The 12092-nt window shown below is 43.0% G+C and overlaps 1 protein-coding gene across 3 annotated transcripts in view; it reads right to left on the bottom strand.

The window, feature by feature from the left end:
- Nucleotides 1–1372: 1372 nt before the first annotated feature.
- LOC309573487 (transmembrane protease serine 11E-like) overlaps nt 1373–12092 on the bottom strand; it is a 40866-nt gene continuing 30146 nt past the window's right edge. For 2 of the 3 annotated variants that reach the window (XM_082282488.1, XM_082282487.1), the window contains 9 exons: nt 10121–10244; nt 8804–8919; nt 8315–8382; nt 6631–6794; nt 5595–5633; nt 4337–4517; nt 3845–4110; nt 2816–2958; nt 1373–2366 (listed from right to left, as the gene is read on the bottom strand). In XM_082282488.1, the coding sequence (XP_082138614.1) occupies nt 2205–2366; nt 2816–2958; nt 3845–4110; nt 4337–4517; nt 5595–5633; nt 6631–6794; nt 8315–8382; nt 8804–8919; nt 10121–10232 (1251 nt within the window). In that variant the 5' untranslated portion in view covers nt 10233–10244 and the 3' untranslated portion in view covers nt 1373–2204. The remainder of the gene's footprint in view (nt 2367–2815; nt 2959–3844; nt 4111–4336; nt 4518–5594; nt 5634–6630; nt 6795–8314; nt 8383–8803; nt 8920–10120; nt 10245–12092) is intronic. The other variant, XM_082282489.1, reaches the window with a different exon arrangement.

The following is a 12092-nucleotide window of genomic DNA, read 5'->3' on the forward strand; positions in this document are numbered from 1 at the left end:
AATCCATTGGATAGGGAAACCATTATGCCCTTTGAAAACCCAAGCCTAAAGTGCTTTGAGAACTGAAAATCCATCGTATTTTGTAATGATATTTATGAAGAAAAGTATAAAATTATATTCACCATCCTGGTAAGTCACTTGCTACAACCAAGAAAAAAATTTCATATATATTTGTCATATATCAGTTTTAAGCTTCCTCTAACAAGCAATATACACCAAAGACATTTTCAGCTGAAGAGGCTGAAATGAAATTTGTTAGGCTCAGACCCATGGAACCAGTCTGACAGTGTTTATTCCCTATGTAGAAATTAAACCACCAAGTTTGTTTCTGAAGCTCACAACATTCCACAAGAAAAGTTCCTGGAGGAAAAAAAAATTAAGTGCCAGGTGTACACAAGTATAGAATACACAACTGCAGACCTTCTCTGGGCTTCCAACTATTCCAGTAGCTCCAGTGAGGCTCTAGAAAAGCATGGTTCTCTGTACTGACAAACAGATCACAGGACACATAATCAAAATACTTCTGTTATCACTGCTCTGGAGGGATCGCTGCTCTGGCAGCACTGGCAGCGAGCTGCACAGTCCAGAGGGGATCCCTGAACTGTCATTGACTTTGCCAGCTGACTGGTGCTCAACTTGAACAACACTCTGATCCTAAGACTGATCACTAAGGGCCCATTTCCCCCAGCCCTTCTAACTGAGAGCATGCTGAAAGCCTGCTGTTTGCCTTTTCTAGCCTGGCATAAGATTCTTGCTTGCTTGCCATGCTGGACCAGCTCCGAGTCTTGGCAGTGTGGCCAGTATCTCCTCTGCTGAGTTCTTCCTCTTCTGACCACAGAGGGAGAAGAGAGCAGTTGAGTGGCTCATTATCCAGCAATTAAGTCCACAGCACTTGCTGTTGTCAGGATCAGGATCCACATGAAGTGTTGGAGAGCTTGCAGACACACCAAGGAGAGCATCCTCATCAAGAATAGGCATGTTCTTCTGCTGGGTTGTAGAAAGCATTGGATATCTACCTGGCTGACAGAAACATGGGCTCCTGAAAACATGAAGTCAGAGAGAATATGAGGTTTGTGTGGTTGAGATCAAATGAGTACGCTACAGTCTGGCAATGCAACACAGGCAATCCTTACTTTCTGTGAGGAGAGAGAGATCTTTACATAAGATTTCTGGGCCTGTCAGAAGTTCTGCCCTGCTCTGAAGGAGAGGGGAATTTCCACTATAATGCAAAAACTTTTTTTTTTTTTTTTTAATAGGATACAGCTAAAGATGCACATATAAAATTATAATGACTTGAGAACAGCATTCACAAGAATAAGAAGTTTAAGAAGTTTTTTTTGATGATGGCCATACTAAGATTGTTACAATCATCCATCCTGTACAAAAGGCAAAGGACTTTTATTCAGAAAAATACACTCTGGAAAGATAAAAATGGAAATTAATTCAGCCAAATACTGTGCTATGACAACAGACTGGTATAAACATAAAGTGGTTTTTGGTCTTAAGTCCAGCAATCACTCCCATGGCAAATGCTGTGGTAGAGGCTGTTTATATGAAGCGATGAGCGGACATATTTTCACTTGTTCAAAGAAGGGGGATGGAAGCTGGTGTTTTCCATTAATTTCTTTTTCAGGCAAGGAAAAATTCTCTATTCACTTAAGTAACAGTCTGATGTTAGGAACCAGAACTTCTCTAAGCCATCTTCCATTCTTCATTATAGTACACTCCCTGGAATGATGCAGGAGAAAGCTCAAGAACTCAGAAGTACAGCAGCCTTGCTGGATTGTAGCTTGTCGATAGGTAGGGCCTTGTGAGCACACAGCAAATGGATGGGCCAGGTTTCAGTTATAGCTTGTCTTGGATGCTGGTAGATGATTGTTTGGGCTCAAACATTTTGTTTGGGTATAAAAGCTGGGACCGAGACATGTGGCCACGGAGAAAAAAGGGTCAATATATTGCATATAGACAAAGGCAGTTGTCTCTCTCACAGACTACTTCCTGAATAAACAACTGTCACATGGATCAAGTCCGTTCCTGTCTGGCTGTAGGCCAAAGCAGTTTCAAATCCTCGACTGCTCCAAGCTTACAGGTACTTTATACATGACCACAAGCTAAGCCAGCAGCTGCTTAGAGGGTGACCACAGAGCAGGATGTGTCAGAGGAATAGCTGTACACAGCCCACAAAACTTAACCAGCTCCAGGTTTCAGATGCCCGTTTTGGAGTGGATCCAGTTTCGATAGTAAGTAACTCGTGTGTACACTCCTGGTTTATTTTGCTTGCCACATTCATCTCCCCAGCTCACTATTCCCACAAGATACCAGATTCCTCTGGAATTCGCATGCACCAGTGGCCCACCAGAGTCACCCTAAGGAGAAAAATGGCAACAGACAAAAAATGTAAACAGTGTTCACCTCACTAATGAACTCAAATTCTCAAGTTCTTCTGTTCAACTGGCAGGTATTTTTCTCTAGACCTCAGCTAAAATTCATATAATTCTCTAGACTCAGCTATAATTATAATGTAGTAAGTTTTACACATTTTACTGACAAGACAGAAGCTCACAGCCTATGTCTAATCTAGTCTCTCCCAGTCCACACCCCCACATCTGCATTCTCTCACTTGTGCATTGTATATAAACCACATGCAAACTGAAGTGCAGACTTCAGCCCATGAGCCATGAAGGTCTTCATTTGTATCTATCATCAAGATACTGAAACTCAAACTTAAGATTGCCCAAAGTACATTTTATTTCTAGAAAACATCACCTTCCACCCCACCTATTTCCTTTTTACTACTGCCTATATAGAGACTTACCTGGCAAGCATCCACCTGCCCCTCCAAGTATCCAGCACACAACATTCCAGGTGTTATCGCTCCACTGTACACTTGTCTCCTATTACAAACCTCAGTACTTATAATCCTCACTTCCGCTTGTCGAAGCTGATTAACACTATAACCTAGAAGGAGAAGTGGCATTAGAATTTGCAGACAGCGTAGGCAGCATAAAAAACTCAAAGATTAGGAGTAGGCAAATTTTCCTGCTGCTTTTCTGCCATCACAGGCAGTTAAGGGAGCTACCCAGACAATGTCTCAGGAATAAGAAAGTTCCCCTACCACCAAAGTCCTTAACTTATTCCCAAATATATTTCCTATCTATCTTTCATCATCACCAGATGCTCTTTGACATAATGGACAAATGGATTTTTGTACATATTTCAGTCTTGAATTCAACTGTAGGGTACATGGTAAGTCCTTCCTATCATTGAAAAGACCCATTTGGTTAACTGCAGCATAGCTTTGGACAATCGCTACACATACCAGGGGTCTCCCATGGAAAATAACCTATACAGTTCAGTGGCTCTCTGAGCAGATAAATCTACAAGCAGATTTATAGTCCCATCATCTCTAACCTCAAGGACGTGGACTAATTTGAAAGAAGCTCACTCAAATCACTGGACAAGGCCTGGTTTATGACCAAAGAGAGAATAACTGATGAAAATTGTCATGGTGCACCTATGAAAAATCTGAATAGCAAAAGAACTCATGTCAGAGCTGAACCCAGAGGGACTGGAGAACAGAATGTATTCAACTAGCACTGTGTGTGCAGCAACCAAAAAAAGCTGCTCTTAAAAATCCTGTAAGACTAACCTTCCCCCCATTTCCAATCCACTGGCCAAGCCAGAAAAAAAAACCAGCTAACTAAGTCTAAACGTATCTCATTAGGACACACACCTATTAAACACCAAGTGTAAGGAATTTAAAATTAAAAAAAAAACCATAAAACTAACATCAGTCATCCCAGGAACATGTGTGACAGGGCACATGGAGGCAAGAGACACCCACCATCATTCTCCAAAGCTCCCCAGCCAGTGACAAAACAGGAAGTGTTGTCTGGGAAAATGTGAGATGCTTCAGGAAGGCAGACACTGTGCACATCACTTGTGAACTCAATAGCAGAGGCAAGTTCCACAACAGCCACATCATGTTCATGATCATGGAGAAAGTCACTGTATCTTTCATGAACAATAATTCTCCGGACAAATTTTTTCTGTTTTGGAGGTCTCAGCAGAATTCCAAAGCTGGCAGTCCACCTCCGAGGATCTCTTACTCTGTAAGATATTTGAGGTTATGCCAGAGCCACACAAAACAAGATCCTTAAGGGAGCTTAGCTCTCTCTTTAAGCATCAAAAAGCAATGTGACCAGGTTTGCCAAAGGGAAAGAGAAGAGTCAAACTTCATTATCTTTCAGCAGGTACAGATATTAGAGGGTCACAAAAGGTCAGAGCACCCAAGAGTCCTAAGGCCTGTAGGATCAGAGAGGTGTTGATGACTTACCCTCTAAAGCAGTGTGCTGCAGTCACCAGCCAGGTGTTACTGATGATTGATGCACCACAGCGATGGCTCCCATCGAGCTGAATGCTGGCCTGCCATGGCCATTCTCCCTCCCGTGCACGCTGCCCACCAGTTATTCTCTCCACTCCTGTGAAGGAGAATGCCTGTCTTCGTATCCCGCAGCCTGTCAAAGAGAAGACAGCTCTGCTTTAGCTGATTGAAGGCCTTCGTGGCTTCAGGCAGAGGCGTAACAGGGCAGGAGTCTCTGTCAAGAGACAGCCTTCACCTGAAGCAAGGAAACCAAGTGCCATGGTCATAAGTGTCTCAGGATAGATGCAGGGTAAACAAAGAAGTTTGGTTGAAGACTCAGTACTTTTTCATTAAGCCAGCTTTCAGTCACACAAGCCCATATGAACTCCCATGGGACCTGAAGGCTGTGTATCTGAGACACTGAAAAATATGGGATTTCGTCAGGTCGCCTCCAGATTAGTCTTGGCAGCAGCAACAAAAATATAGTATCCTCTTCTCAACAATTTACTTACAGCCGCTGTGCCAACAATCAGGTATTACCCAGCTGAAAAAAGATTAGATTCAAACCAGTTAATTCTCAGGGGCCATTTGAAGATGGAAAGCTAACATGCAAAGTCTTCAAGACTTTGCAGGGGACTGATGGAGTGCCCTGTGAGGGTACTTATACTGTCTCTCGGTTGCCAGAGGAGCTTTAAGACATCAAGGGGGAGCACAGCAGGAGAAGGAATGAGAATCTGCCACTCTCCAGGGCTGTGCCACTGCCTTACTCTCAGTGTGGACAGCTCTTCTCCCTCTGCCACCCTCTGGCCTTTCCTTAAAGTTTAGCTCAAATCTGACAGACATCTATTGCCAAATCTTTATTCAGGGAGGAGGGGGAAGGAGGGAAAGTTTTTTGAAGGATTCCAGCAAGAACCATGGCCCACAGCAAAACCACAGTCCTTCTGCAAATTTGCTAACAACAGCTCACTACATGCCCCTACTTCCAACCACCAACACTAAAGCAAGTGCTTCCCACCACCAAGCCAGAATGCTTGATTCTACAAATGCATAGAGCCAGTAAGACTGCAAGGAAATGAGCTGAAGTCTTCCCTGGCTTATGCACTGTCTACTGCTCTAGTATCTACAAAAAAATTCTATTTCCAACTTGTATCACAAAAGTATAAGGATTTTGTAACCATAGAACCCCTAGCACCATGTATCTGGACATTTATAGAAAAGCATTTGTACTTACAGTTGTTTAAAAGGTTGTCTCCCTTTTCCTTGTTCAACTCTGAAATGAAAAGCAAAGACCACAGTAAGTATATCTCATATACTCCATGATCGAGCCCAGACTCTTGCCCTGTACCCAGGAAAACACAAATTAAATGGCTTGCATTGCTGCCTGGAGTGACATTACAAGAAGAAGTAATTTGCTCTGTTGGAGAAGTTTGGTTAAGCCTCTGTTCCTCACTGAAAGTATAAGGCCACAGGATGCACCTTTCTTGCCTTAGCTCAGAGCTAACAAAAGCAGCAGACGACTGCAAGTGAGTCCAAGTTACATCTACATGTACAACGTTCACAGCCACCAGCAAATGCCTACAGGCCTTTGTTCAGGTTTAGTGTGGCGAGGTGGTCAAAAGCATCTTCACAAATCCTCAGTGCTGGGATTGACTGAAGGTAAACTGCAACATTTCTAATGTCTTTCCTACAAAAACCCCTCTGTCAGAGTCTGATGGCAATCCATGACAGATTCATGGAAGAGGATTACTGCCCAGGGATCCTCAGGATCTTGTTATGGACACTTGCTACAGCAATCTGTCAAATAATCAAAGGAAATGGCAGAGGGTAGAGAAGAGAACCACCTCAGCCTTCAATTTTTTAATGGCTTGAGGACTCTGCATTTCAGTGCCTGGTGATAAAGGTTCTTGTTCAATTTACTGTGCGCCTTAAAGCAGTTTGTGAACCCATGGTCACAAAGTTGGGCCTTTTTTGTTGAATTGAGGGGGACTATCTCATTCAACACAACTAGGTCACACAGGGAAAGCCTATGATGCACAGAGAAGAGCTCACACTCATAAATCAGTACCAATATGTTTTAGTTCTTTCCATGCTCCATCTTTCAACTTCCCAGGCTGTCAGCCTAACAGACGATTTTGAGATAAAAAAAGAAAACAAGAATAGCCCATATTTGCATTTTGCATCATTTGCATAATGAAATTCATTACACTAAGAACAGCAAAGTGTGAGGAACAAATTCCAAGCTGAAAACACAAACCTAAGGCACTTGCCTGTGAGTCTAACAGTAGACTGGTCAACATTCAGGTATGTCGAGGTTGCTTTCAGTCTTCTGAGTAACACACGGTTGACTTGACCCCAGGTCGTTGCTTCACTGTCAGCAGAGGGAAATTTAAATACCAGAACAACAGATGCAAGCACTCCACCAGGATCTGGGCTACAAACCAACAAAAACAAATGGTGTCGTTCTCTTCACCCACTAATGCTCCTGGTTCTGCTTTGTACTGCCTGCCTTCTTTATAAGAGAACAGGTCTGGTCTGCACAGATGTCTAGAACAAATAGCATGGCTGTGCTCTAGTAAAGGAAGATGATGACATGTCAGCAGGCAGCAAAAGCTTCTTGCTATGACAATGATCAGAGGGAATTTTCTGGGAACTGTTATAAGCAGTAGAGCTGAGAAGCAAAGAAGGGATCACTTTCTTTTGCCTCCACAGAGGTCCTTATTAGTAGGACACAAATGTCAGTGGGAACAATACAGCAAACTAAAACCCTTCAACAGATATCCAGCAGGCCACTCCTAACAGCCATTCAAAAGATCTAGTTACAAAAGAAGTTAAAAAGGTCTTTTGGCATTTCTTTCCATTTAGGTCACTTGTCCATTTCTTGACCAGTTAGATCCATCGTGTTTAGATACAACATTCTCAATAGCTTGAGGTCACTTACTGACACCATAAAATATTGGGCTCAATATTTTAAACTAACAGTCTAAACAAAAAAACCAACTGAAGCTTTGAGGGAAAGAGAGCAGAGATGCAGCTAAGATGTTCCAGTGCCTAGTTGTACAAAGTATCTGTAGTGAAAACAAGTTTGGAAGAGATCAGCCTAAAAGGTGTAAAGAAGTCACTTGGACTCTAGCTCCCAAGCTCTGCAATTTTTCTTGATGTACACTGTGGAAGGCTTGTGGAAGAAAGCAGCATCAGAAAATGATGTAGAAGCATATTACTCATTCCATCTAGAGACAAGTAAAGGCAAAAAATCCCAGAAGTGTTGTGACGGACATTCGTGGGAAGTCTGGCATTTTTTGCTATCTAGGGAAAAATATTCCACAGCAGAACTGAGCCTTATAGAAGTACAACTCCAAAATAAAGTAACATGAAGGAGAGGGAAGCAATTGTTCTTACCACTAAGAGTGATACATAATTACTGCAGAGGAAAGATTTTAATCTCTCACATAGAACCCTCTACTATATCCATGTCTTTTTTCCCTCCTCTATATCTATGTATCTCACAGTGGAATAATTTATTCCTTCAGACCTTTTCACAGAGGGAGGAGAACGGTCATCTCCTACTGTACATCATGCAGAGGGGTAAGCACGAGCCTGAGCTTCCACAGGAAGAAATAACTGTGAAAAAGATCTTATTCTGCATCTCTCAAGCTGTTAGCTAGCAGTGAAGATGAGGATCACCCAATAATCCAGTTACTGTTACACAAACAACTGGTGTACAGGTAATCAATCTGCAGAAGTATAAGGCCAAACTTCTCTTCCTTGCTGACCTCTGAAGGTAAGTGAGCCCTCAGTTGTGAGCACTGGAGGATGGTAACAACCAGACAAGGCTTAGTCACCCTGCTGGTGTAACCCAAGCATAAGCAGCCAGGAACGCTCCATATGGCCAACAGGTAGGAAGAAAAGGTATTTATCACATCCCTGCTTATTCCTAGCCTTCACATTACTTACCTTAGACTGACCACATGGGACCTGATGTATCTTTTACTTAGAAAGGACCCCTTGAATATTTCAGATATCTGTTAAAAGAAAAGAGTGTGTTAAAATGCAAGTGCAATAAGCACATGCTTTCACAATATAACAGTCTCATGAGCCTCTGAAACACAAGAAAATGCCTTCAGATCTCCACCTCTACACCAAAGCTACCACTAAATTTCCATCAGAGGATGCAGATCCAAAATAAACAGCTGAGTTGTCTGACTTCACTGTCCATTCTGCTCTGTTGTTGCCAGTTCCACCACAAGGTGTCTGGAACAGACAGCACCTGTGCTTGCCATCTGCTTGTGTGCACTCGGCTATGCATCTTTGACCCACAAGAGCAAGGTGTGAAAGGTAAGGCCAGCCATGTAGGAATGAGGCACAATCACCTCTATTTCCAGCCACACAATTGCAGAACTCTTCACCACAGGTCCAGTGTAAACAGAGAAACTTTTAGTTTACCATGGTTTCAATATCTTCGCTTAGGTTCCTGAACTCCTCCGTAGTTTGCCTTTCGTACTGAGGACTGTAGTCGACATTGGTGATTAAGAAAGATGCATCGTAATATCTGTCTTGATCTAGAGACAAGAAAAAAAAGGAAAGGTAGCTCATCATCTTTAGTACAATTCAAATATGCATGGTATCTCACAGAACATGGCACAAGCAAGGGTCCCAGGCTCTGGCAGCAATCCTGTCAGCTGTGAAATTACAGCTTTAGCAGCACTTTGGGAAAAGGGGGTTCCAGACCATCCTGTTGCTTCAGGGACCCTCTAGGGGCTCATTTCTTCTTTGAGGACCATCCCAAGGAGCTCTAAATTACACCCACTACAACATTTGCCTGGGGTCCCTCTTCTTGTTGGCCTGAGGTCAGGCGCATTGACTCCTCCGTAGCTGCACGCTGGCATGTCCCTGCCTCTCTGAGAGGCACATGGGGCAGAGCTGTTTGCATCCATTCAGCAGTCGGGTTAACTTTAAGATCTGGTTCTTGAGTGAATGGCAGAAAGGGGCCCTGTAACAGAGCTGGCAAAAAGCAAAGCTGAGCTGTAGCTCTGCCACTGCTCCTTCTGGTGTCCTAGTGCAAGCCACAGCTTCATCAACTTTTGGCAAGCTGAGATGGCAACATGATTCATTCCATTCCAGCAGGAAAGCATTTAAAAAAACTCACACTGGTACCTCAGAGACTGGGAATGGAATGACTCAACTTCATTCATGAGGCAAGTGACTGGGAATGGAATTAATTGCCTTCAAGTCACGAGCCATTGTGGTTGGACTTGGTGACCTTAAAGATCTTTTCCAACTTTAAGGATTCTGTGATCTGCTACTGAAACTGGGCCCTTGGCAACCAGAACTGAGTCCTGGGCTCTGAAAAGCCTAAACCTCTGCCCTCTCTCTTTCTGGAATATTCTCAGCTAGAGGGGTCGGGCTGAGTTTCTGTAAAAACGCCACTCAAGGCTAAACTTACAATGCATAGCCTGAATAGTAGATACACCTCTGGCTTATACAGAAGACTGCTATCCTTTGGTCAGCCATGGATACCAGTTGAGACACCAGGCCAAAAAACAAAAAGAGGGTTAAAACTGAAATCCCTGCTTCAAGTAAAGCACATTTCAAGTATTCTTATGGATTCAGATCAATCTATATCTCAAATAGCATTTAGTAAGTTCTTATGTGAGTTCTATTCCAGGGGCAAATTGCATGCCTAAATCATCAGGCAAGACCAAAGTAGCAAGTGAAACAGATTCCTGAAGGCTTGTGACAACAAAATAGTGGGGCACTTACCGTGGCACAAAAGAAATGTAATCAAGCCAATGATGAGGGCTAAGCCTACTATCACCGACACAACAATGACGGCGATCTTCCATGGCTCCATACGCCTTATTGCTCGGTCCATCTGGATCACTGCCTGTATTGAAAAAAACAAAATGGAGAAATTCAACTCTAGTACAAAGACAGTAGTACATCCTGAGTGTAATCATATCTGGCACAGCTTAGCTCAGCTGAAAAACCCCACAGAATGAGGTAGGTTGGGAAGGACCTCTGGATTCTGAGGTCTGACTGTTTAAACTAGGCCCCACTAAAGCAGGTTGCTCCAGGTCTTGTTTTTAGTCCAGTCAAGTTTTTAGTACCTCCAAGGAGAAAGATAATGCAGTCTCTCAAGATCTCTGGTCCAATCACTGCCCATTCACATGGCAAAAGCTTTTCCTTTATATTTAGTCAGATTTTCCTGTGTTCTAACTTGTCTATGTTGCTTCACATACATCCTGAGAAAAAGTTGTGTAGGTATTGCTAGTAGAGATAATTTAACATCCAGAAATATTACACAGATTTCAGGTGCAACCGACTGCCCACACAGGCACTTAAAACTGAATATAAATGTAATAATTCATGACTGATGAAATAACCTCTGCTCCAAGGATACTCTAGGCAACCAGAGATGCCACATAATACACAGCTTTGGTTATTTTTAGTTGGTATGAGTAGTAACATTTATTGAGTCCCTGCAGGGCCTGGGGCTTATTGCTCCAAAGCCACGCATACATTGAAAGAGACCACATCCTGTCTCCTGCCAGACAATTTATAGAGAAAGAGGTACTTGTGTGTAAACATGACATGGCAACAAGATTCAGACTTAGTAACTTTCTGAAAGCCAAGAGCAGACCTGTAAAATGGTTGAGAACTTGACTCACACATGGACAAAGGCACAGAAGACTTTTTCCTCCACTTATGTCCTCCAGTGCAGCATTAAGTGACAGAACACTAGGAAAACTGCATTTTTGCGCATGCCCTTGGTAGCTTTATTGTAAGATGATGCAAAACCTTAAGAACAATTATTAAAGATCCCCAGTAAATCCACAACACACTATGTGGTAATTGTCATGTCACATACTGAGTCTCCACAACATGGTCTGCATTAGTACAAGGTATCAGAAAAACACCTGAGATAATCTCTCAGGTATCTTCGAGTGACAAATGGCAGCAGCCAGCCCTGGGGAGGAGGAATGGCTAGCTATTCACCATGCTGCTTTACACCCACTGATCCATGCTTGTATTGCTGTGAACCAGACATACTAAATGCTGTTTTCCCCTTTTCAGGCCTATGGCACAGTCATTTCAGAGCAACATCTGAGAAGATGGAGGCAGGAAGAGAGAATGAGCCTTTGCAGTTTTTCCGACTACAAGGTGGAAAAGAAGAAATCACAGTGAAAGTAGAGCAGGTTACCAGCAGAGGCTCCATCTCAGGAAATGAGCTGAGTGGGTAGATGAACGGTGAAGGTGAGGGTCTTGTGCACAAATCCAAGACAGCAAAACACAGTGAAGTCCTGGGAGACTTCCCCAGAGTGGGAAGAGGGGAATGGTGTTATACCCTCTGCTCTGATGGGAAGAAAACCAAGTAAAGCCACAAGCAAGAAATGGAAAGCAAAACAAACAAAAGAAAAAAAACCCCACAGATCAGCCCTCCCACTACAGAGGAAGGACCTGACAAGTCTGCGGATGGCAAGGGTGTATTCAGCAAGTGACACGGAAGTTGGAACAACTTAAAGTTTAATCTCCTCATATAAAAGCTTGGTTTTGGCTAGTGAGAATGCTATCAGGCATCTCAGTCCATTACTTAAGAAGGGAAGCAGGCAAAGTTTTTGCCCATTCAAACAGGTGGCATACCTGAAAGAAAAAGTTAAAACAGAGGAGCTTCAGACAGCATCACAACTGCAGGTAGTCACAAGCAGCAGCTTAGTGTTACCAAAATACACAG

Source organism: Coloeus monedula (assembly GCF_965178545.1).
Source record: "Coloeus monedula genome assembly, chromosome: 5".
In the NCBI taxonomy this organism is placed as follows: domain Eukaryota; kingdom Metazoa; phylum Chordata; class Aves; order Passeriformes; family Corvidae; genus Coloeus; species Coloeus monedula.